This window comes from Helicoverpa zea, chromosome 11 (genome assembly GCF_022581195.2).
Source record: "Helicoverpa zea isolate HzStark_Cry1AcR chromosome 11, ilHelZeax1.1, whole genome shotgun sequence".
NCBI lineage: Eukaryota > Metazoa > Arthropoda > Insecta > Lepidoptera > Noctuidae > Helicoverpa > Helicoverpa zea.
Genome location: NC_061462.1, coordinates 6,776,533 through 6,803,349, shown reverse-complemented (window position 1 = coordinate 6,803,349; position 26,817 = coordinate 6,776,533). Strand labels below are relative to the sequence as shown.

The following is a 26,817-nucleotide window of genomic DNA, read 5'->3' as shown; positions in this document are numbered from 1 at the left end:
GTAAAGTCCGATAACGTTACTAACTCATAAAATGTCCACGTATATTTTTATTGCACCATACTAAGCACTATAATAGACCACTTAGGTACCTATAGGTACCTAAGTGGTCTATTATAGTGCAAGTGCAAGCAAAGTAATCCTATAAGAAAAATTATAAGTCTATTACTACTTATAACGTTCTTGTTATGGTATTGCGGTAGACTCTATGACTTATAACAGCATTTGCCAAGCCTAAACATACTCAAGCGCATTAGATTTTATATCTCGGTCTTATAGTCCGCTACAAGACTGACCTCTAAAACATTTATAAGACACTTTTACTAGTAGCAGCATTTCACAAGCATAGATATGCTCAAGAGTAATTGTTTTTATATATCAGTCTTATAGTTAACTACAAGATTATCTTTTAGGACACTTATAGGACTAAACAATCCTGAATAATATTTTGATCCTATACTAGCATTTTGTGAGAGAAAACGATATTATAACATCCTTAGCTGAGACCACTACAAGTTTGTGCCGTCATAGTCTTGCTCAAGACTTTTATTAGCCTTAGAACTTAATAAGAGCGCTATAAGTTAAAAAAAACTTATAAACTTGTAGATCAAACACTTTATTAGTAAACGTCAGCCATTTTGTAACATTCAGTTGTACCCGTCCATTGTGAGAATTCAGTTTAATATGAACTTAAATGATTGGAAACGATTGAAAAGAAGTGGTGGTTACAGGAGAAAGGTAAAAAATAGGTATAAAGAATTAATTATGTCAGGGTCTTCAGAAATAAAATCAAGTGCGTTAGGCGGAATAATTGAGGGTTCCGTGAGCAGAAATATTTTTCCACGTCTTCCCCACGACTCAGAAAGTGAAGAAGTTCAGAACAGCGAAGAAGAATATATCGAAGAGACCACTGACTATGACAATAATCATGAATTTCTGAAAGACATGCAAAGCTGGGCTATAAAATTTAATATACCTCACCTGGCCCTAAACGAACTCTTTACTTTTTTGAACAAAAGATTAGGTAATGTTTTACCCAAAGATGCTCGTACTTTACTTCATACAAACAAAGAAACGGTGCATATTACAACCTCAGATCCAGGACAGTATTGGCATAACGGATTGATTAAATGCCTAAAAAATACACTGCAGGGGCTGGATTTGAATACTTTACGAAATACGATTTCGTTAAATGTAAACATAGATGGGTTGCCTGTATACAAAAGTTCAAGACATCAACTCTGGCCTATTTTGTGTAACATCTTTGAAATTCCCCACATACCTCCCTTTGTGATTGGTAAGATAACACTATTTCAATATCGTAGAAACTTTAACTACCTACTTTATTAAATTATTTATATAGATATATTATTTTTCAAGGAATTTATGCGGGTGAAGGAAAACCATCTGATCTAAATGCTTATTTAGAGTCTTTTGTGAAAGAAATGAACGAACTTGAAGAATATGGATTAGATACATCGTTGGCGCCAAATGAATCTAAAATCAAAGTCAAATTAAGAGCCTTCATTTGTGATTCACCAGCAAGAGCCTTGATTAAAGGCAAGTTTAGTATTGATATTATTTGAATTATCTGATATCTGATATTTTAATATGAATGAAAAATATGGATGTTTAATTTCTTACAGGTGTCACAAATTTTAATGGAAAGCATGGCTGTCTGAAATGTACGGTGATTGGCGAATACTCACATAAATCAAATACTGTAACATTTCCTAAGTCCAATTGTCCTAAAAGAAACGATAAAGATTTTCGTGCTAAAAAATATGAAGAACACCATAAGCATGATTCTCCGTTATTGAAACTAAACATAGATATGATAGAGGATTTTCCTGTGGCAGACTCATTACACCTAATAGACCTTGGCTTGATGAAGCGGTTGTTGATTGGATGGCGTGACGGAAAGTTGGGAAAATACCTAACCAAATGGAGTGCTCGTGAAATTGATATTGTCAATAGCTTTTTACTGAATTGTCAAATGCCCAAAGAAATTCACAGATCAATGAGATCTGTAGATGTTTTGGCCCATTGGAAAGGTTCCGAATACCGCTCTTTTTTTTATTATCTAAGCGTTATAATTTTAAATCACGTGCTCAAACCAGAACCATTTTATCATTTTTTAAACTTGTTTTGCGCCATAACGATTTGCTCAAATGAAAAGCATTTGCCACTCTTGCCAATTGCTGAAAAAATGTTAGAAGATTTTACAGAAAGTTTTAAGGCCTTCTACGGGCGAGACTACATTACTAGTAACATACATAATTTAACACATATAGTTGACGAAGTAAGAAAATTTGGTATTCTGCAAACTTTTAATGCATATCCTTTTGAAAATAAATTATACGCTATTAAACAAACTATCAGACATGGAAAACAACCATTACAGCAAGTTGCAAGAAGAATAATTGAAAGGCAGTTAATCGAAACGGAGCATCTTAGCGAAGAAATTGTACACTATCCATATATTAAAAAAAACCAGCGAAACGGTTTATTAGTTTTACACCTAGAAACATATATTTTATCATCGAAAGATGAAGACAAGTGGTTTCTTACTGACAAAAATCATGTAATAGAATTAAAATCCATCAGCTTAAAAGACAACACTAAGCTTGAAATAGAAATCACGGGATATCGCATTGTTAATATCCTCGACGCTTTTGAAAAACCACTAAAATCTTCTTTTTTGAATATTTATAAATGCGATTGTGCTCCTATTGAAAAATCGGAGGTATTATGCAAAGTTCAAAATATAAAATGTAAACTAGTTAGTATTACTTACAATTCAGAGATATTTTTCTTACCATTGTTACATACCCTGTAAATTTCAAGTTTAAAGAGCAAAAAATAAAACGATACTTTATAACAATTATGTTTTATTCAAAATTAAACATTAGTCTTACAATCTTTATAATCAGTCTTATAATCTTTATAATCAGTTTCATAATCAGTCTTATAATCGTTATAATCAGTCTTATAATCTTTGTCATCTTCATAATCAGTCATATAATAATCTATTGTAGTCTTCATAATCAGTTTGACTAATAAAATAATCACTCATCATCATCGTCATTTTAGCCTGACATTACCTATGTCTGGGTATGGGCCTCTTCTTTTTTCTTTTTAATCAATCTTATAATCATCTATTGTAGTCCTTATAACTAGTCTCAACAAACTTAATTTTTAAGCTTCTTTGTACGGCGGCCAGCACATCAACCTATCTCAAAAATCTGACAAATTTTCAAAATTGAACGTAATCCATAACATATAAGCACCTTATTATATTATGAATGTTTTATGTGTAATAAAGTTGAAAGTCATTTAAAGAAATTTGTCAGATTTTTTGGGGTTGCTTAATGTGCTGGCAACAATTTTAAATTTATCTTAGCTTCCTTGTACTAATAAATCTTATAACTAATAAAACTTTACGAGTTAAACAAAATATATCAATTTAACTTCGCCATTAAGATCATGTAATCATCTTTATGGCAAATTTAAATTGAAATATTTTTTATAATATAATATAAGATTATATTCTTTAATTCAGGTCAAATATATAACCCTAATTTTGAGCATCGTCGCAGTCTGGTAAAATTTACTAAAACTACACAACTTAGAAGATAATTTCAGCAAATCAGATCAGACTAAATTTTTGTCTGAAATGATTTGATTTAGTTACTAGGGATATTGATCTATTTGTATTTGAGTGACGACAGCACGTCAGACTATCCCAAACTGTCAAAGACAGATTGGGGTAGTCTAATGTCTCTCGTGTTATAATTAATATTGATGCAAAAGTCACTTAGTCAAATAAAAATTAGATCAAATAGTTTCAGACAAAAATTTCCTCTGTAACATCTTCAACTTCTAATTGGTTACCAGTGGTTTGTGGTGTAGATGTAGGATTTTCAGAAGAAGTCCTTTTGGCGCTATTTTTTCCTCTGCATTTACTTGCGGAAGTTCGTAATTGCTTCGATTTGGCCCGCTGATCGGCATTTCGCAAAATTGTTTTAAAAAAATTATGACAGTCAGTTAAATGGAACGACGAGTCTTGTTTATAAATAACTTCAAAAAAGAAACCAATCATCTTAGAGAAACCTTTTAAGCAGATTTTTTCTGTTGTTTCATTTTGGGAACGTGAAGCTCCAGTCCACGAACACGATTTGAAAAACTTTCTTTCAAACAAAATATCAATAATTGTATATGCTCTTGTGATTCCCTTCCCTGTCCCTTTAGTGCCAAACACACTAAACTTTCTTAGTAAATCTTCTCTATAATCAGAATCCATCAATTTATTTTCAAACTCTTCTAAATCTTTTAAATCTTGTATTGGTTTTAACATCAACGAATGGTTTTGTTTTTCTGTAATAGATTTTTTAATGAATTCTTCGTTCGTAACTTGTATTTCAGTCACTTGTAATAAAATCGATTTCAGTGTTTCGTGTAATACGGCTTGATTATTTAGTGTTGTGTTTAGGGTCCCCATTATAGTCTTCATATCGTCATTTATGGATTTTAGGTCACTTTTAATAGTGGTGATATCTATTTTCATGGATTTTAATTCGCATTGTTCTTCTGATAAACTTGTTTCTTTATTAATGTACGAGTATATTATAGGTGTGTCCGACTGATTACTTTCAGGAATAACAATGTATTTTTCAATATTTTCTTGCGGCGCGCTCAACGGTGTTTCAGATGGAGTTGACTCTTTCGGTGTCGTGATTTCGTAATTAGTCTAAACAATAACAATCATGAGTTAGCTAAATATGACGGCAATACTATTTTTTATGTAAGTAAATATTAAGTTAGTACAATACAGTGAGCTTATATGTTTGGAACGGTGATATACTTATAGTAACGGCACATTTTACTATGTTGCTGTCTAATATTCTCTGCGTAATATAACATCAATATATTTGTATGTTACGTATTTATAACTTACCACCATTATTTGTTCTCCATCTTCAGGTATTATTGCTGAAGAAGCATTATGCTCATTATTCTGAAAATATAATTTATTGAAATCATTTAAAAAATAACGGACAACAATTTTGAAAGCAACGGTTTCGTTCGTGTGGTACAGACGGCGCGGCGAGCGTCACGATAATGCTAGCCCTTTCCACATAGTGACGCTAATACACGAGAGACTAGCACAGCGTGACGCTGTTTGTACCAGTCTAAGTTCATATAATCTCTCAGACAAAAAGGAAATACCTACTTAATGTAAAATCGATCCACGATCTGTGAAAATATCACGTCAGCTACATGCACTATAAACAGGTATTTCAGAAGCGACTTTGAAATCAATTAACTTTAATTCAAAAGCACATAAGTATACTTAAATTCATCTTGGCGCGCGGCTCTAGAGTGCGTGTGCACATATATATAAATATGCAGCTTTGATTTGTGTGACAGTGAAGCGGGTGACGCTCAGTCGTCGTCCGAGCAACACGTGTGCAGGTTCAGTAATTGAAAATACCTATAATGTCACATACAGTTGTTAAATATATCATAATAAATATATATATACCTTACTAACAAAAATATTTACATAGTGTATACATACGCTACACAGTGTTTTGTCTTTTTCGCTCTTTTTCCAAAATAAGAGAGTTCGTGACAAAACACTGTATAGATTAAACACTGTAAATATATTTATCTATACTAATATTATAAAGAGGAAAACTTTGTTAAAAAACTACTGGACCGATTTTAAAAATTCTTTCACCATTCGAAAGCTACATTATCCACGAGTGACATAGGCTATATTTTATCCGGGTACGGGCAGTAATACCCACGGGATGCGAGTGAAACCGCGGGAAAACGGCTAGTTAGTAATAAGGATAATGTTAACGTCACGTAAATCTTTATTGTTACATTTCTATATATTTAATCAGTTTAATAGTCTGATCAACAATCAAATCACAATCAGCCGCCCGCGGTTGTTAGTAGTTAGTCACCCGCAGTCATGGTATCTATGCCTACAAGCTTTACGCACACATAGAGCCGCGCGCCAAGATGAGTTGAAGTTTCTGTACAAACCTTTAAAATTTCTTCTGCCATATTATCATATGACAGCTGTGGAAGATCAGAGCAATTGCGCTGTTTTTTTGATGAGACGTATTCTATGTCAGGTTCTGTGTCTGAATTATTGCTCATTATATCAATTTCATGTATTGCATTTTGATACGTTTTTATGCTCCGCCTTTTTACCGCACAGTTTATTTTTTCCCAAGATTCATCGGGCCAACTACCTTCATCCTTTTGTAACTTACTCGTCTGTGACTGGGTTTGTTTTCTGGGCCAATACAAAACTCCATCGCTCTCCCATTGATGTGGTACACATGTCAATACAATGTTACCCTTTTCAATGGTCTGAACAATTTTAAATGGCATTTTGAACCTGTAAACAAAATAATGTTTGACTAGAAAAAAAAGAATAATATAATCACCCACAAGTTTGTGGAAACACGTTGACCTTGCCTCGTAGAGAGTTTCAACACAACGCGTGATCAGGTCCGTCTCTAGGAAATACTAGTAGCTACTATACTCTAGGAAAGTTACTTCAAATATAGTAAAAATACGTAAATCTCTGGCGATACACCTTACTCACATTAAGCACACGCGCTCTTCCTGACAACTCAGGTGCTACTACTGCTAGACAGCTACTGGTTCGACATGCAACCGCCCCCCGCACCTCTGGCGCCCGTACTGCAGCTGTGTAGGTACTACCGCTATAATACGGCCGCTGAGTTATTACTGATTTGACAGATTCTTAATATTTATTATTCCCTTTATTCAATTAATTAAATTAAAGCAAATGAAGTGACTCCAAAAGTAGCAAATTGTATTTAATAAACAAAAACTGCGCAGCTTTATCTCTGTCTCCAATTTATTTCTCAACGGATCATAGATTAGACCAGAACCACTAAAAAGTTGCTCGCTTGCTACTGAGCCTGCTGGACGCGATAAATATTCAATCACGAAACAAATGACACGATCTCATTACATGCAAAACAAGAAGTGATAGAGTAATCGACAGAAAGCACGCGGAGAGAGGGGATTCCCGTGCGGCAAGTTTAATTTCGTTCGTACATGCTTAGGTACTGCTGTTCCTGTGGCGCTGCCTCCGATCGACTTCCGATTTAATAGTGTCGAAGCCGAAACCAGAGTCGGAGGTGTATCAATCGGAACTTCCGACTTTTCGGAATCGGAAAAAAACTTCGTAACATCCTTATACTGTAGATACATTACATATTTTTACATATAAGTGTATACTCGATGTAAATAAAGTAATTAAATTAATCCTTACTTCACTAAAATTGACAATTCGTCATGTGTCAAATCGGTTATAACTCCGCGGCCGTACTATAAACCACTGATACAGATAGTAATTCGATAGATAGCAGTTGTATAATCGTACCTTCAAAATATTTGTCAAACAGGGTGGCGCGGGAAGGAATTTCTTGTTATTTCGGTTGCCCAGCCGTATAATGTTTTTTTTATTATTATTTTATTGGATAGCACTATTCTAAAATTAGTTAAGTACTTTTGCGTGTGTAAAAAGTTATGTGGATACAAAATCAGTAGCAATTTGTGCATTCATCTTCTATGTAATGGTCATATATGCTGTACTGGGAGCAATTCGGGCACCAAAAAAAGCTTTGATGCATGAAAAGTTTTAGATTTTCTTGATTAGAAATGAAGTGAGTAGGTCTATCCATATTGTTTAAATAAACTGGAAATCCACACCCATTGCAGCTTTCGGATAACACAAAATGTGTGTTTGTCCAAGGCCATCTCACATGATTTAGTAAAATCAATGACGATTTGGTCAAAAAACAGTCAACATCAAAAATGACCACCATCTTGTTGATTAAATCCTAAAAAGGAAAATCAATCATTAGCTAGCTGACTTTAATTTACTTCAAGGGAACCCTAATTTGTTTTAAAATGGAGGCGAGTAGTCTGGACAGAAACTGCTACAAGTACTAGTTTACCTATAATGGTTCCATAAAGGACTTAATCAAGAGCAATTTTAAAACATGGCCGATATGCATAAGAATTTATGAAATAATTTATTCGCAACATTATACTAATGTGGAATTTTCGAAGGGCCCCGTGAAATTAACTAAATTTCGATACATATTTACAGTAAATATTACTTCCCCACGAGTTCACACACTATATTTACAATATATTACCGATGTTTTAAAGTACTACAAGTAATAATAGTAATAGTAAGTTTACTTACGTTTTTACGTGCGTGGTAACACAAAAAATCCGGCACGACCAGTCAAAGCAACAACGAAAATAACTTGTATTAAAATATACTTAAAACTATTTTCTAAGACCATTACAAGTGCTTTATAAACAAGATTGCTCTAATAAAATACTTACGTCAGATACTAACAAGAGTGTTTGCACTTGTAATTGTTTAGTCTCATATCATTAAAGGCGCTATTGAGCTTCGTCAAGTATATTATAAGGCTTAATAACATTGTATAAGATGATTATAAGATAGTTATAGAACTAAATGCTCGTATAACTGCGCCCAAATTCAACTTTGTAGCATGCTACAAGATTCTTATAAGTGAAAATAAAATGCTCTTAAAGAACGTTTAAAGTACTGATTTTGCTTGTTGGGATACCTACTGCTAAGTTTAATGACACCAAAGATTTTTAATTCGCGGTGGTACAAATTATACCTATGTAGGTACCTACAAAATGCTGTAGGTAGATAAATGAGGCATCACGTACCTAGGTACTTCTAAATTACTTATCTTTTCATATTATCGTAAAGCTGTTTCTACAAAAATAATTGAACTTAGGTGTACCTACCATAATCAATGACTTCAGCTATTTTAACAGGGACCTTCCTATCAGGATGGTTAGAGCCTTTAGAGGAGGCAGTAGGACCTACTTACCTGCCTAATAATACCAACTTATCTAGATACTACAAGCTACTACTTATTTAATTATTAAGTATTCAGGAATTTAGCTATTATTTTCTTCGTAGCATCTGAAAATGAATACTTACAATAGACATCGGTTTCAGACATTACATGTCCTAAAGGCTCAAGTACCGCTATTTCGAACAGCTGATCATCGGGGATATAGCTCAGTGGCAGAGCAATCGACTGCAGATCGATAGGTCCCCGGTTCAAATCCGGGTGTCCCCTGTTCTACTTTTTGTTAAACTTCCTGTTTTTTCAAATGGGTGGTTGTTTTAATTTTGTTAAATAAAAATTTTAAAGCTGCAGAAAATGTATCCAAGAGAAGATAGGTAGGTAAGTGTATGACAAAGTTGGGACCTAAGTACTAATTATACATTTAAATTAGGTATACCTATGTTACAATCATCCCCGATAGTATCTAGGTACACTCAAATAAACTCATACGTTTGCAACCATGGCATGTAAATGAATGGACGAAGTTTTGACTAGTGATTTTATTCGATTTCACGAAAGCGCAGGTTAGACTGGCGGAAATAAGAATATTGCGATAAAACTACTAGCATAACAACACGCTACCTAGAAATAGTAATAAATGTTCCAGCCAAGCACAGGTGACTTTGTTTAAGCTTTTTTTGTCGTAAGTAATAAAGTTTCTGTGAATAACTGTTGTGTTCTTTGTTTTTGACTTCTAACGAAGTTTTAATGCAACTTTCTTGCCAAATGTTGGTTCACGATCAAATGCACATGCATAATTGTTTTCTATTTACTTAAACTTAAATCACAAGTAGGTAGGTCCTGTCACTAATCAATCACCTTTGTGGATCATCATTTTGGATACTTATAACACGCACGTTACCCGCGATATGTAGGTATCGAGCTGCAACCTAAACCACCTAAACCAAAACTTACTAGACTCCAACCTTACGTCAGGGGCCCGATTCTCCTAATTTTACTTAAGCGACATACGATTGACGTTCGACTCGATTCGACTGAGATCCGATCCCGACTCGATTACGATTGAAGCGTATGTGGCATTCCGCTATTTTTTCTTTGAAATAAACGTTTTTATCATTTTCTGTCATTCAATAATGAATCATTTTGTCTGCAAATGATTTACGATTGCAAAATGATTGTACAGCAAACTACCGTATAGACCAAAATTACCAAAATAACAGACCAATCGCACACCAATCAAATGTCAATCGAATACGATTGGTCTTTTATTAGTAGCAGAATGCCCGATATGGTTAAAACTGCTATTGCGATCATATTGCGATTAGATTTCTATTCGATTTTGACATTATTAACTTAGGAGAATCGGGCCCCAGGACTAATAATAACCTACAAGCCACGACATCACTTTCTGGCACTAAAGTTTTATGTGCCCATCTAGCAAAGTCCTCGTGTTTAAAATCACATTTAGCCTGTATTCAATAACATATAGGTATACTTACATATGTTTACCACAGGTTTATAGTATCGTCACAACAAAAGTTTTGCCAAACAAAAAGTTTTTCCAAGACATTCATAAACGCAAAGTTTATGAGCTATGGAAGTCATGCGATAGTTTCATTCGGGAGAACGTCACGCAAGCTCGCAGACGGCACCAACAACCGACAAACTAAAATACCTTCCATTTGTCTCCCATGCCTAAACAGTTTTCTTTAACTTTGTATTTATCTACCATTAAAATCCCATTTATATGGTTAAGTCCACACTGAGACACTAGAAACAGAAATAGCAAAGATAGTAAGTACCTAAACAATGATAAGATTTGCCTGAGTATTTTTTAAAACAAGACAATTACTTTAAAAATAATTTAAAAATTAAATACTTATACAAAAATATTGCCCATAGGTTCTGATAAAGCGCATGCTGTCCCAAGCAAAAATGAAAATGTTTTTCCTTATGCGCATTTTAATACTTGCGTTCAGAGACTACGTGTTTATCAAAAAACCTCTTTAACTGGCTTGTAAATTATATACAAAGAAATATTTGATCCCAGTGCCGAGAAGCAACATTTATAATCCCTTTATCCAATAAGCCTCGAAGCCAATTTCGAATAAAGAGTGAGCAGTTAAAGCCCAAGGTAAAAACACGTCCTCAGCGCCACAACGTTAAGCCACGTACTTTTCATGTAAATTTTAAGCTGTCGGTTTTTGCAAGGATTTCTAACAAATCCGAATTGCTGAGACAATTTTCGAGTTAACTGCGGTCAGTCACGCTTTATTTTAAGTACTTAGGTACATATGTACTTATTCACACGAAATACATAATGAGGGATTGTTCTTGTCTCTAATTCTATGTGCCATAGAACTTATATTTCTTAAACCATCTGCAGAAAAGAACCGTCTTTTGAAAATAACGCTCGTGGTATGCGAGTATGTAATTTTTTAAATTGATACAATACCCATGCCTACCTGATCTTATTGACTAGGTAAGCCCGAAAACTATCTCCTGTACCTACCTAATATTATAAGCACTATCACTACTTTTGAAAATAAATTGCAAACATTAATATTCAACTTTACTAATAATACTTTGCGCGGAAATTCTCACCGCTAACCATTTCATATAAAGAGATTGTTCAACAGAAAAAGTTGGCAAATTTGTCTCGCCCCGGGCACACATTATCTCTGCTCATATTACGTTATGAATGGATGTGATTTAACTGAAGCCGCTGTGACTATTCAGAAAAGAAATACCTGGCTTTGTTAACTTCTTTTATTTTGAAATTAAAAGCAAACTTCCTACACATACCTACACACATCTAATTCTCTAGAACCTGACAGTCTCTGCCAGGTCCGTTAGTTTGTCGATAAAACTGACTCGTCATGGTTTTAAATGTTCATGCAGGCTTAAAATAGTCAAAGCAAAAAACACTTTTTAGGATAATTCCATTTGTGATGACTGTAAATTTATTTTACTGTTTTTTTTTCGTATTTCTTGACAACTTTCACTTCAGTCCAATCCTATCGAATGATGTAGACCGAATATGTCAATTTTCCAATTAATATTCTAGGAATTCAATGTATATACAATCGGAGTTGTGATTATCCAATAAAACATATTGATCCAATTCTTTAGCAATAAAACCGCATGTTTATGTTACGGAGAAAATTGAAATCAAAGCGTGTCGCCGAACAGTTTTATCAAACTCACTTCATGAAATAAAAATATTTTTAAACTCCATCATGCTGCTGCCAGGCAAATTCAGCCCAAAAACATGGCTTTTCGTGACGGTAAATAACTCTATTATGGATTTCTTTGGACAAAATATCTTCATCCATGTTTTGACCTCAGATTCATTACTAATTCTAACTTGCAGATATTGGTATCTACGATCATTGCATACAGTGAATCTTCAGCAGGAAAAACGCGTAAGTAATCGTTATGGCATGAACCAAATTAATGTAGTTTCACACAGTACTCAGATTATCATACAACTCTGTTGCATATTTTTAGTTAATATTAAAATTGGGTTTGACTTAACCCAAGGGAACAATGGAGCTCCTTTACTTCGCATTCGAGATTTCGAAGGTATATTGTTCCCGTGGATATAGTCATCTAAATGAATCACTGTCGAGTTGATTACATGAGTTCTTTCGTTTTAGATTCTGCTGAATATAATCCTAGAGCCGTAGACGAGAACAGCAGTAGCGACAGTAATAGCAGCAGCGGTAGTAGTAAAAAGAAAACAAGTCCAAGGGCGGAATCCAGTGGAAGTGTTGAAAAAGGACGGTCTAAAAAAGAAGAAGCCAAAGAACCAGCTAAAGCACCCAAGTCTAGCAACAGTGACGACGATGATGACGAGAAAAATTGTAATTTAACCGTTAATTAGATTTATTTCAGCCATGACAGCTTATCGTAAAAAGCTAATCTTCTTTGTTGCTAAAAAATATCGTCAATTTTCTATAGCTATTTCTGTACCCATAGCAAACTCTTGCTAGTATTAATGTTCATTCTGCTTTCCTCGTTCGACAATACTTTAACATATGTACGTAAAAACACTAATATTTAAACTACTTAATTCCTGATTTCTAGCCGGATCCCGAGAAGAAAAAGTAAGAAGTACGAGAGGTCTAAAAGCTGGTGATTTTGAGCCAGAAGAAGGTTTGTAGACTTTTCGGATTTTGTTATAAACCATAGTATTCTCATTATTATTTTCTCAAATTCTATAAAATATAAAAGAACTAGAGACAGAACATAAAAAGTAGTTGAAATCTGCCTATCCTCGATTGCTACCTGATACCTCGTACCTACAAATCTCCTTCTGCAGTCCTTACATAAGTCCTACCCGTAGGAACTTAATTTATTACAAGCTTTTATTAAACTTGCAATGTATGTTTGTGTGTTCGGGTGGAATTTTACAACTCAATTTTAAGGCACTTGCCCTCAACCGATTGAGCTGAAATTTCGCATACTTACTTACATGTTTTTTTATACTTAAGATTTACTCTGAGATATCCACTAACAAATTTTTGGTTTACAGAAAATCCCAAAATACACGCAAGATACAAGAAGAATTCAGAGTCAGCAAATAGTGATGACAAGTCAGGTAAGATTTTTAATACTATTTGTTGTGATTGACTTGCTTCGGTAGACCATGAAGGTCAGTTTTTGAATGTCACAAGACGTTCGTGATCCGATCGTCCTCGATCCTAGGTACACTGCCATTTGCCTTCTGCTCAAAAAAGCTCTACTTTTACTTTACAAGTATTTTTAAATATCAGGCATTAAATCTTAATTTATTTCCTTACAGGTGAACGTCGTCGCTACAGACGAAGTATTGATAGATTTGATGACAACGAAGGCGCGTATGTTTAGCAGCTGTGTAAAGATATCAATAAAGTACGAGTCGAAATATTTTTATTGTTCATAGTTTTTTACATTTCCAAAAAAAAACACTCCTTAAGTAGATACCTTTTCGCATATTAAACCAATAAGGCCCCTGGTAAGTTGGCTAAACTTACCAGGGGCTAAACTTACCAGGGGCCTTCAATCGACGATTTCAACTCTAACTTCATTTATCTCAAACGATTGAATTATTCAATGGCACGACTCCTACTTCTTTCAACTTCAACGTTCACTCACTTTATTTGATTAGGCTCAAGAATCTCATGGCGTTATTTTTCCTATATTGATTTTATAAGGTGTTGTCGATAGGACCCCCTATAAATAATGTATGGATTGAAAACTCGCGACGTTTTATTGCCGTGATCCCAGCGTCAATGCCTCATTTAATGGTAAGACATTGCCAAATGGATCTACGAATGCGAAATGTTTTCTGCCTTGAATGAATTTTTCGGGTAAGTTAAGATTATTTTAGCATCAAATTGGCTTAAGTACTTAGATATATAAGGCAGTCCTCTGCTGTGATAAGCTACTACTAAGGATTTTCCAGAACAATACTTAATTTTAAACGTCTTATGCTTGATTTTGCTCGTAGGTATGTACATATCTTTTGTTCATAACTAACTTGTAACATCTGAATAATACCTAGTTTCCCTGCAGTCTGATACGGTTATCCAACATGATTTGCTACTGTAATCCTAGTCTTTTAACAGGCCCGCCGCTAGCTGTTTGTTCGCCCGCGTGCAAAACTGATTAATACTACATATTATACTGGGTTTGACAAAAAATATAAAAGGGGGAAGGCCCAGGGGTCCGGAAACCCCGCCCATTCATTTCCATTTTACTTGTCCAACAGAAAAAATATGTACATGCACCGCTCTGATTGCAGAAAACCCACCTACTTTTGGATAGGTACATAAATATCGCAATACATAACATACATTACACATAACTTTTTATTTACTTGAAATGCTCTAAGACTTAGAGTAACCCGAGAAGTCCTGGGTTAGCCCATAAGCAAACTAAGCAATTGCTTAGGGCATCAATGCAGTGCAATCATTACACAAGTGGCCCCTATGTATTAAAAGATTGTGACTAATAGGTAGGTACCAACATATGTATATCAAAGTGCTTAGAACAGATTATGGGCAACTTAAACTAACGAACTTAAATATCTATAACAATGTTAAATTTCTGTAAATAGGTATGTTATTTATGGCTTTTGGTGGGTTTCGCGTTGAAAAAGTTTACGCATTAGAGACAGCTTATATGTAAGGAAGCGCGAGCGAAGCGAGCGCAACAATTTTTTAGTCTAAGGACACAAAACAAATAAAAACCACTGTATATTAACAAAGCAAAGTCAAAAAGTAAGATATGCACAGAAATGAAGTGCAAATGTATATGAAGCCGCGAGCGAAGCGAGCGCGATTTTTTCCTTAGAGTTTTCATAAACTAAACATATCATACAAAGCCAAAGTGAACAAAAAGCTATTAACGGACTTGCGTGAAAAAATATTTTTCGGAATTGAATGCCTCAGCAATTACCTAAACAAAGATAAATTGTGATATCTGACATGGAACCGCGAGCGCTACGAGCGCGAAATTTTTTGAGGATGCAAAGGGTGAACCAGTAAAAATTAATAGGAGTCGAGGGCGGCTTTTCTGAAATTTTGCTGCTAATCTACTCATCTATTTTTAGTAAAAATATTTTTATTACGTAATTATGGTTTAATTTTGCCGCCCCCTAAATAGTGCCGTCCGGGGCATTTGCCCCCCTTGCCCTCCCCTCCACGCTACGCTAATGGTTGGTCTTAAATCGATTTTAATAATTTTTAATTTTGAAAATGACCTTTCAACAGATGTAATTGAAACCGGCAGTGTAAATAATATTCTTAGCGCTATTGCTGTGTTCGGAAATATTGAAATCAAATCATTGGTAAAAAGATATTGTATTTTTTTTAATATTACGTGATAAGTCGCTCGATTTGCCGCCCCCTAGGACGTGCCGCCCGCGTGCGGTGCACGCCTTGCACGCCCGCTTACGGCGGGCCTGTCTTTTAACGACAGAATGTTGCATGCAATCTGGCGGCTGTCAGGGGTCGGCAGAGGGTTGGTCGAGTTCACCGCAAGATATTGCAAGAGCCTGCAAAATTACACTATTAAGCCGAATATATTGCCCTCCACACCGGCTGGGTGGCGATTCTGTAACTTTATAATCGATTTATTTTGCTAATAAATGCCAGTTGATATTTACTAACCTATTTCTAGCACGAAGATACTACATTCAGGAAATAAGGTTCAATAGTATGAGAATGTTTAATTTACCTATTCGTCCTGATTTTCGTTATGAAAGCAATATTTACTATGTTGGATATGGGTGCAGGTAGGGCTGCCATCCGTCCGGGTTTCCCCGGATTTGTCCTCGTTTGGAGGCCGTCCGGGGGCCGTCCGGGCGGGGTTTCAAGAAGTGTCCGGGGAAAACCCGGACACTTTTCATGTAAGGAAGCACCTCATTGAATTTAAGTATATGTTAATAGTAAATGGATTACAAATTAGGTATTATTTTGTTTAAAAAAAATCTTACTCGTTCGGGGAAAAAATGCGATTTACGCCAAAAGTCCGGGTTTTTTTAATGTTTGTCCGGGTTTGGCGAAATTCGAGATGGCAGCCCTAGGTGCAGGTGAGACAAAAAAAAAACACATGTATCCTGGACGACTGTTATATTTCGAACTAGCTTTTGCCCGCCGCTTCGCTCGCGTTAAGAAGTATACAAACTTTCATCCCCTATTTTATCCCCTTAGGGATGGAATTTATCAAAATCCTTTCTTAAGGGTTGCCTACGCCATAGTAGCTTTATGCATGCAAAGTCTCAGTCCGATTGGTTTAAAATTGACAAAGTTTCATACAAACTTTCATCCCCTATTTTATCCCCTTGGGGGTAGAATTGATCAAAATCCTTTCTTAGCGGATGCCTACGTCATAACATCTACCTGCATGCCAAATTTCAGCCCGATCCGTCCAGTGGTTTCAGCTGTGCGTTGATAGATCACTATGTCAGTCAGTCAGTCAGTCAGTCACCTTTGAGTTTTATATATTTAGATGATAGAATGTACGATTGAAGTGAACATTGAATGATTGAATGTTTGACAAATGATTGAAGTAGGTATGCTTTATATAATCTTGGATATTTGTAAAGGAGGTATTATACGTACATCATGCGTATATTCCAACATACTACTTTGAGGAATAACTTAACACAAAGTAAGGCACGTTCTGCGGGGCCCGTTACAGCCGAATCCTGCTGGGCCTGCGGAATTGATCGAAAAAATACTTAATGAATATGGACCTGAAGGATGACCTAACTAAAATTCGTTATTTCCTTTTTATAGCACACATCCAACGAAAATGCGATAACATCGTACCAGCGACCGTCCTAAATGCATTAGTCTTTCTGTAAGACATCTCTAACGAGACACTTGGCTAAACTAAACCACTCAATTGTCTTGAAGACGCGCGCTTGTAGAATTTTGTGGTTCAGATGTCCACACATAACTAATTAGATAACTTACAGAAAACTGAGACAGTCTTAGGTACCTACAATATCCAAAACCAGACAATTTTGAAGACTACGAAAAGTGATACAAAGGGTGAAGAGTAGGATATCCTATTTAAAAATATGGTTTATAGAGATATGTGCTATGAAATTTGGCAGACACAATATTTCTGCTGAAAATACCTGTAAATGTCTATCGTAGATCCAATACTAGGTACGTCCCTAATTATTGATTTACGTATGATAAGACAACCTACATTTCAACTCAAAGTAAGTTCATTTCAACTAACTAAAACGTAGGCACACACCTTAAGTCTATTGGAAATAGTTTTAATGAGGAGTTCTAACTAATTCTACTAAATTAAACACAAAAGTATTTGGTATTCATGCCAAACGATGTTATTAGGAGCTTAAAACAGTTCTAACTCGGAATCCAAGTTAACAAGTGATAAATGTTGAACGTGGGTTGGCTCCTTAGCTATCTCGACACTTACAACCTAATTTTCAGTTTGGGACAGTGATGCAACCCCTAGCAGTCGTCAGCTTGTAATCTCAGCCTGTAAAACGGTCGCAGCACATTAGGGACTTGAAATTCTAACTTAGGTAAAATTGCAATAGCGTTGCCGCAATCTTCTTCAGTGAAGTTACTCTATCAAAGTTATCTAGCGCAAAAAGTTATTTATGCGATATTTTTATTATAAGCAGTAAAGAGGAATCGAGATAGATTACTTTTGCATACTTTAGTAAACTTATGCTGTAGGTACTTAGCTACTACTTTAGTAATTTTTGCCACCGACACAAGAATGTTAAAAGGAAGTAAGACCATTTCATAAATTGAATGTAAGTATAGATTTCAATAATAAGTAAGTACCTAATTAACATTTCATTAATTCTTGGGAATCATTTAAGTTCCCCGCTAACTAGGATTTACATTAGGTAGGTAGGTATCTAAGCCGCAAAGTTCGAGACCATTTTCTTTATTCTGGATTAAAAGATGCAACTGAAACAAATGCGTTTTGTTCCAAAGTTAAATCCTGACTGAGGTTAATCACCTTATTTGTTAACACAATAGAGATAGACGGACGAGCTGTGAATTAAAATGGAGAAAATAAAACAGCCATAGTGTCAAATGCCGTAGCGAACAACACTGATGACAACTAAAGTTGGTTACTCAATGGAGAACGAGGTAAAATGTTAGCTGCTACAAAATGGTTATGTATTTCAGTAGGTACCTAACTACACCATATTGAAATAGAATTTCATTATGTTCGCTCAGTCTAGAATATTAAAATGAATGCCCACACGTACCTAGATACCCATACCTAAAACAGAAGGTAGAAACAAATTACGCACACAAAAATAACATTTCTATTTTTGGATCGCTAAAAATGTCGACTTAATTAATTTGATGTTACCTTAATAAACCAGTCCTCGTTTCGGTTCACTAGAGCTGTGCGAGTAAGTGCTAGCAAACAGCTTAAACTTTTTTTTATTAAATCCCGTTAATAAACACATTTCAGTAGATACTTCTCAATCCCAGTGGACTTAATGGTAAACAGATAATCATATCTCAAAGTACGAATTAATTTAGACGCCTGAGCGCATACCTTGAGCTCTCAGCTCTGACTCTCAAAACTTATAATTGAATTTCGAATCCTTAATTGAATAGTAACAGTCGAAGTCCAGATGAATGAGGTCCTTGACGGAGGATGATAACGATTATAAGGTAGGAAAGTAAGTAGCTATCTATACCTACTGTGTAATTAGTTTGTAGTGCGTGTCTGCTTGAACCAAAAAGTTATAAATAGGTTGGCTATTTCTTTTATTAAGTAGGTTTGTTAGATGCAAGGAATCATAGAGAACTTAGTTTAATTCTAAAATAATGATGAGAAGGAAGAACAAAATCAAAATTTTGGTGCAAGTAATGGAATTATTTTGTGAGTAGGGCGTAGATAGGTAGGTATGTACGGGGTAAGTAGAGTACCCACCTATGTACCTACCCAGGTAACTTGTGACGCATAGAAAGTATAAGCACATAGCAATTTAGGAGGTACTTCTACATTTGAAGACTTTTCAAAATCACGGTCTTCTTTCTGCTTAGGTTCCCTTACTTTGCAATTTCGTAAGTCAGAATATTCTCGTTTTATATGTAATAACTATTTCCTAAAACATATTTTCTGTTAGGTATTCTATAATTCAAGTGAAAGGTTGCCTAAGGTCCTATCTAGACTGACGACAAAAAATGGTGCAACCTTTTACATGGAATTACAAACCCATAACATCGACATCAGCACCGCGCCTATCTGAGTTGAGTCATGGCGCGTACCTATTTTAATTTCAATTTGTACTCCGACGGTTTCACACCATCTGCATCAGGAAGAAAGATAAAGGTGTAAGTTTTCAGTTTAATTGTTATTTTAAAGTTAACAGTTTCTTAAATGCAATGAACTGTGTAGCGTTCTGTCTGAGCGCTTTCACAGTAGCAGATGGTAGAGGATTTAGTCGCGCATTAAGGGTAACCTACACGAACAATTAAATTGCGAATATAATAACCTCACATTTGCAGAATCAACAACCGGGTCTAGCGATTAAGTACGAATGTGTCCAGTACAAACGAAACTTTCACATGAAACAAAAGAAATAATTAAAAGCCTAATAATGCTTTTGATAATAATATTAACTTAGTTTAGTAGGTCTCTCATTCACTTGGAATCGACTACATTTACTTAGTAAGAAGTGATAAAGTAGCCACTCTAGGTCAAATGGGATGTCATGTTAGCTGTCAGTAGTGTCAACTGTCAGTGTCTAATGTGATTTAACGTATTGTCATTCATATTGTTGAGAGAAATACATTAAAATCTTCGGATATTTCTGCTATTCTTGCCTTAATTAGAAACATAATAGGGTTTTTAATTGCGCAGAACTTGTTTACTGAAATAAAATACAAGACTTTTTTTGTTGATATCAAATGATCACCATTGAACATTATGACATCTGTTTGTTTTGATCATAAGTTATTATAATAATTATTTTTTATCAGTTAATTAACTGCACAGTAAAAATGGAAGGTGGTGAATGGAGGAGCAACATTGTAAGCCAACTACAGGCTAGGAATAAATATGAAACAGCTGCGTTTCAGGACATTATTGCCTTTCGTAAGTAACTTTACCTATGGACGTCTTTGTGTTGACATTATAGTAATATATCAAAAAGGCAAGATTTATCACAAGACTAATAATCCATTGTTCTTCACTGATAGGTTGTGCCTTATTCTGTTTGTTATCATGACTGTTTATTACTTTTGCAAGTGATTTGTTTATAACCTTTTAAATTATTTGTATGTATAGCTCACACAATGGAATAATCCTTAAGTAATGCATGAATGAACATAACAGGTTCTAAAATGATGCTCTTATTGTACTACAAGTTTATTTATAGATATTGACTGGTAACTCGACAATGCCACCGGTGATGGCATCCATATCATTAGATACCAGAGATAACAAACATGTTATGATTGATAAGGTTTCATTTGGATAAAACTTTCTTAGAAAATGATCTAACACTCTGCATGCAAATGTCACTTACGACAATGTAATGTGCATATATACCTGACCTACCTACATTTGAACAGTAAAATGTATTATTCAATGAAAGTCATTAAAATGCATGAATGGTACTCAGGATTGTGGCTTGGAATGAGTCAGTCATTACTTTCTATTAAGCTCAGAATGATTACCATCTAAGTATGTTGACCTCCTATGTTAGTTTCAGAACAAAAAAAAATAACTAGTATTTAAAAGATGATGAATTTTGGTACAGAAATAATTTTCACTAATATGACTTTAATATGTACATTTTTCAGAGAGCAGACTGTTTGACAATGTCAATACATTAAAAAATGAAAATCTACAGCTTACTTTGCTCAATGAAAGAATAAGATTTTCTGGAACTGACAGCGTTTTATCTGGTACCGGTAAGTTTCAACTTCTTGTTAATTTAATTTTTATTTCATTGCTGGGCTTGAATTTTATCCAATTCTTATTGCAATTTTTAAAACTGATAAAAATGGCCTGCTAATGTTAGGCCTCTACCAAAATGAGAATGTATCAACCATGAAATCTATAAATAGCTGAGATAACACAGTGAAAAGCAGTTAGTTATGATAAAACTGAAAATTTATGATGTGCCAAGAGCAACTTTATTAAAACATTCATTCTTATAAGATTCCAATGAGATCATGCCTACTTTTAATAATTCAAAATTATATAAAATTCTATTTACCAATTTTACCAAGGGGTATCGGGTTGCCCATGTAACGTGGTTGTGGAGGTCAGATAGGCAGTTGCTACTTGCTCTATGTAAAAAAATGGTATTGAGTCGCATCCCGTTATACTGGAAGCGGATCCCAAATATAATTGAAATGACATTCAATATTTTATTTTTTCCGATGGTTTATTTACTACATAAAAATACTTTCTCGATTTCAGGAACGGCAAGCAATGAACGGATACAGGCTTTGGAGCAGAAAATCTTAGTACAACAGGAAGAGTTAACGTCTATGCACAGGAGAAGGGGAGAACATGCACAGCAGATTATGAGCCTCAATGAAAAAGTACATGACTTAGAGAAGCAGCTACAAGCTAAAGATATTGTGTAAGTAAACAAAAGTGACGTTAAACTGATTACTTACTGAGCCAGCTGTGCAGTTGGCTGAGGTAGGAACAAAAGTTTCATTGCTATTTAAGATTTAGGAAATTCAATAAAACTTCATTAAAAAAGTGATGGCCTGCTGTGTCTATGTATATGTCAAATTATTGTCAAAAATTATACTGCTTCGTTGGTCTATCTGTCGCAAGTGCGGCTGCTGAGCACGAGGTCTCGGGTTCGATTCCCGAGTCGGGCCGAAATCGCTTTGTGGGTTTTAGAAGACTTTCACAAAGCAGCCCGGAGCCTGGAAGCTGGTGATTGATACACCCGTGCATCGGAGAGCACGTAAATGTCGGTCCTGCGCCTGATCTCTCTCCGGTCGTGTCGGATTACCGTCCCATCGGGCTATGAGAGTTAAGGAATAGTGAGTGCACCTGTGTCTGCGCAAATGCTCGTGCACTATAATATGTCCCGCGTAGTTGGCTAATCTCCTTACATGAGAACAGCCGCCGTAGCCGATAATCGGCTAGGAGGACATCATATGTCAAATTCCTTTAAGTAATGCGTTGGCAACCAATTAACATAACTTTTTGGAATGATACCATAATTCCACATATAAGTAAAGGTCACATTTAAAAAATGAATAAAATAGGTTTTATTTTTCGCAACAAGCTAAGTTAGCAAACTTCGCCTTGCACTGTTTTTAATAAAGCATATAGATTATTCTAGTGTTAACACAACATGGATTTTAAAGGTTTTACCTAGTTATTGACCTAACATATTATTTTATAACCTTGGGCATAATGATGCCATAAAAGATATAAAAAACATGATGCCAACATTTGAATTAATTAATTCTTGTTTCAAATATGAATAGACTTTACATAATGATTTTTTGTTTAGAATTTCAGAAAATACTGCGGTAATAGCATCTCTTCGTGCCGAAATACAAATGTATGAAACAAATATGGCGGAATTACAAGGATTAAATCAAGTTCTAAGGGATGAACATCAAGCCTTACAAATAGCGTTCGCAGCCATAGAAGAAAAACTGAGGAAAGCTCAGGTACCTAATATTATTATTTATCGATTAATTAATTTTTATATGCTATGACACACTATATTAATATTTTTATGACGTCCACACCTATGGTTGTGACTGTGATATGCAATGGGTAGTATCAGGATGAATGTACTTTTTAAAATGTACATAGGATGAATTGGTCAAATACTATATTTTTAAGAAGGAAATACTGCTTTAATGGATTAAGTTTGCATTTTTTTTATGTTTTTGTGCTGATGATTAGTCCAAGACTCAAAGAAATAATGTGTTCCTCTCACAGTTTTTATTTACAATATTATATTGTTATGTGTATTTGTCTAATTAATGGTATTAATTCTTATAATTTATTAGACATTTCTACATCTTAAAAAAGTTCTAGTTCTTAATTGACTTATAATTATTGAATGAATGAATCTCTGAGTCGGAAACATGTTTCTGTTACCATTATAAATGTTAAACATAGTTTGCACTGTAAACTATAAACACAGGGCAAAAGTCCGAAAATGTAGGATTATTATAAAACAGTCTTACTCGCTATAAATTACGCGCATCCCAGTTGTTATTCATTCAGAATCGCCGCCGACCGATCATTATTCTCTGTTTCACGGAACCACAGATTTTCCAGCTTTCTGCACCAAACACTTATTTCAAAATAGCTTTCAAACACGAGTTTGAGTAATGAATCAACGGTTTTATCCCCGGGTAATTAAACATTAGCTCATGTTAGCTTCTTCTCCAGCTTGTTAGAGGCAGTTAAAAAAGATACGTTCCACTACGTTTGAAGCTTTCTTGCTTTTGTTTATACTGGATAAAATATTTTTGGCATACTACTGGTGGTCGTTATTGAACATTTTTTTCCGCTGGAACTTTAGATTTTTATAGCATCATTTAAAATTTGGCAAGTTTCCAAGCTGATTCTAGCCTGCCTTTATAATAATATTCAGCGTGTTTCAAATTCAGCGGTGCATTTTTTTTCATATCAATATTTGCTTAGTCTTGAATTCATTCCCTGCATACTAATACACATCTAGACTAGATAGCCAACGTGTAAGGCGTTTATTAGTCACTGGACAATCAAAGTTAGACCATTACGGATAATGATCCTAAATAGATATTACATAAACAATTATTCCAGCAAATGTATAGGGTGACCGATACTTGGAAATGTGACTGAACCCATGATTTCAAACAACTTTTCTAAACCAATTTTTTTTTTACTCTCATTGGTTTTATCATCTTTTTCGATCATAATAAATTTTACTTGCAGATTACTTACATAATTTATAGTCAAAAATATTTTTTCCTCATTCACTTGGCTTCTTAAAATAGATGAGTAATGTTAAGCATAGCTGATAAGCTGTTTTAATCATAACTGGCGATTGGTCCCCTAAGATAGCGGTACTTCACCGCTGTCACACCGTGTTGGCCACATAATATATCAAATGAAGCCGGGCGAGTAGGTGAACCAATCCTGATTTGGTACCGGGTTTAACGTAAATAGAACAACGGCCTCATAACTCGTACATACGAAGCTATGCTTCAAACAACATATCACTTAATGTAATGAATTATAACTAGGATATCGTAAAATGTAGCACGCTGTATATTTTACGATGATCACGTGATAACAGCTGTGTATAAAATGCTTATAGCTGTGTCTCAAGTAACATCACTTACATTCAGTCAGATTGGAAATTTCGTGGCAGTGTGTCAGGAGTAGATCTCAAAGATAATTGCATGTTTTCATTGAAACAGACGCCTGTTTAGCTAACTCTGTGATAGTTGTAAATACATACGTTGTTAATAAAATATTTGAATTTCATAAACATGCGTAAAGTGTTCAGAAGGGTAATTTTATGTGGAAATACATGTGTTTTATTAATATTATTGTGCCAATTGTAAGTTTTCACAGTGCAATTTTTGTGTTGTAGGATGAAAATCGATCGTTAGTGGAGAGACTCATAAAATATAAAGCTAAGGATGCAGATAAAATGAATGAAGAAAATGAACATTTCCTCAAGTGAGTACTTATTACTGTTTTCAATGGAAAAATCATCACTAAATTATAACGCATGTTTTAAATTTCAGTTTTTCATAGGTATTTGTTTACTATTTAAATGGCACCAAGTCCATATATTATACAAGGCGACTTTTACACTTATCATAGGTATTTTACAATTTATTAATTGTGCAGCTTTGTCAAAATTTGTTTATTATTGGGGCATTCGGTCGATGGCATACATTTTAATGTATTGGTTTTTGCCTGTGAGTATTTTAGTTGCAATGAGATTTGCAAGTGAATGTCGCTGCTACCTTAGATTTGATGTGCACTGCACCGTAGAATTTGTCATGTGTAAATCGATTTGTTTATACACATTTGGTGTATCTCTGCTAACGAGTTTATTCGGATAACTCGATTTATTCGTGACAAATAAAACGTAGTTTATATGCACATAGATAAAGTATAATATTTAATATATTTTTTGTGTTTAAAATGTGTATTTTTTGGCAAGTGTCGTTCTAGAGTGGGATTTGTGTGTGCCGCGAGGCTTAGAAGGCTTGCATAAGTACCCATAATTTTTGTTTTTGCTTCTTTTTGTCTAATTTCTTCAACAGGTCAAGCAACCCTACCGCGTTTCTCATCAACACGTTTGGTAGAGTTAGTTTCGGGTGAGTTTGACATAATGAGAATGATGATGTGGTGGTTTGAAGGCATTGTGGCGTTCATTATTGAACATTATATCTCTTCATGAAATTGGCCCATATATTTATGTCTTAACTGCACTCTGAAACTGACTCATGATTTCTTTTCCTCTCTGGTTGTACAATTGTATGGAACGTTTCTGTCATACATCCCTATCTTTCTAATGTACCTTTGTTATGATGCATCAATACTTATTTTGGCAATCAGTATGAAGTTAAGTATGCATCCATTATAATAATTTACGATGTGCGTCCCTGTCACAGATCGAAATAACAATTCTTCAAGCATAAATATTATTTGCGTCATATTATTTACCTACTTACAATTTTCCATTTGATAACGCGTGCATGGTCTGCAACGTTAAACCATGGAGAATTTTCATTACACACCCAATAACGTGTATACGTTCTATTTATGTCACAAACAAGGTTAGTTTCAGTACTGTTATTGATGGTAGATACGTTACATATTCTGGCATTGTCATTGCGTCACGTAAACACCTAAATTCTAAAATAGAGTCACGTATTATGCAGTTTCGCCCACATTTCGTGATGTGTGTGTGTTCGCTCATTCAAATTTACACACATATGAACGACTCAAAGTATCCACATTATGATACCTAAGCTGTTGAGTTTACGCACGTTTGTGTATTTACAATTTTTATTGCACCTTTGAAGTAGCTGTATTTATTTGACTTTGAACGGCTCACTTTTATTAATGTGATTTCAATTTTATTGATTCACCAGGCATTTGATCTATTCTTAAATCATTGGATTGGGTAATTTTTATTATGGTTTATAGTTACTTCAATAACGTTTTTAAATAGTAGTAGGGGAGGCCTAGAAGGGATTTTGGGATTTACTCAAGCGCGGCAGATTAGTATATAGGGAGGTACCTATTACCCCATTTAACACCTCCACCAAGTATAAGCCCTGTATATGTAGCCGCGTGTCTAGAATAAAGGATCAGATTAGTAAAAAAAAATATATCATCTGACATTCTCCAGCGCGTCAGATTAAGATAG

At 34.8% G+C, this 26,817-nt stretch overlaps 4 protein-coding genes and 1 non-coding gene across 11 annotated transcripts in view; 4 read left to right on the top strand and 1 right to left on the bottom strand.

The window, feature by feature from the left end:
* The first annotated feature begins 135 nt into the window (after positions 1-135).
* Positions 136-2,878, top strand: LOC124634461. 3 transcript variants are annotated; one of them, XM_047170051.1, is made up of 3 exons: positions 136-1,294; positions 1,378-1,557; positions 1,644-2,878. In XM_047170051.1, the coding sequence occupies exons 1-3, from the start codon at positions 682-684 to the stop codon at positions 2,834-2,836; spliced, it is 1,986 nt and encodes a 661-aa protein (XP_047026007.1). In that variant the 5' UTR covers positions 136-681; the 3' UTR covers positions 2,837-2,878. The 3 variants fall into 3 exon arrangements, with proteins under 3 accessions (XP_047026007.1, XP_047026010.1, XP_047026009.1); XM_047170054.1 differs by having other exon boundaries at positions 1,378-1,779; XM_047170053.1 differs by having other exon boundaries at positions 1,151-1,557.
* On the bottom strand, positions 2,872-8,620 carry LOC124634462. Of its 4 annotated transcripts, XM_047170056.1 has the most exons (5): positions 8,267-8,620; positions 6,626-7,895; positions 6,055-6,415; positions 4,955-5,014; positions 2,872-4,747 (listed from the first exon to the last, which is right to left on the bottom strand). In XM_047170056.1, coding segments are annotated over exons 2-5 (1,326 nt in total). In that variant the 5' UTR covers positions 6,628-7,895; positions 8,267-8,620; the 3' UTR covers positions 2,872-3,844. The 4 variants fall into 4 exon arrangements, with proteins under 4 accessions (XP_047026012.1, XP_047026011.1, XP_047026014.1 ...); XM_047170055.1 differs by having other exon boundaries at positions 6,626-8,620; XM_047170058.1 differs by lacking the exon at positions 6,626-7,895.
* A 502-nt stretch (positions 8,621-9,122) lies between these two features.
* Trnac-gca lies at positions 9,123-9,194 on the top strand. Its single transcript has one exon. It is a non-coding gene; the product is annotated as a tRNA-Cys (tRNA).
* Positions 9,195-12,088: 2,894 nt separating this feature from the next.
* On the top strand, positions 12,089-13,823 carry LOC124634584. Its single transcript, XM_047170207.1, has 6 exons — positions 12,089-12,211; positions 12,298-12,349; positions 12,584-12,790; positions 13,014-13,082; positions 13,462-13,527; positions 13,732-13,823. Exons 1-6 carry the CDS (start codon positions 12,164-12,166, stop codon positions 13,794-13,796), a joined length of 507 nt encoding a protein of 168 aa, XP_047026163.1. The 5' UTR covers positions 12,089-12,163; the 3' UTR covers positions 13,797-13,823.
* Positions 13,824-20,182: 6,359 nt separating this feature from the next.
* LOC124634273 (autophagy-related protein 16-1) overlaps positions 20,183-26,817 on the top strand; it is a 153,623-nt gene continuing 146,988 nt past the window's right edge. Inside the window, exons 1-6 of one of the 2 annotated variants that reach the window (XM_047169744.1) lie at positions 20,183-20,531; positions 21,242-21,352; positions 21,867-22,032; positions 22,930-23,092; positions 25,021-25,109; positions 25,706-25,759. In XM_047169744.1, the coding sequence (XP_047025700.1) occupies positions 20,438-20,531; positions 21,242-21,352; positions 21,867-22,032; positions 22,930-23,092; positions 25,021-25,109; positions 25,706-25,759 (677 nt within the window). In that variant the 5' untranslated portion in view covers positions 20,183-20,437. The remainder of the gene's footprint in view (positions 20,532-21,241; positions 21,353-21,866; positions 22,033-22,929; positions 23,093-25,020; positions 25,110-25,705; positions 25,760-26,817) is intronic. The other variant, XM_047169745.1, reaches the window with a different exon arrangement.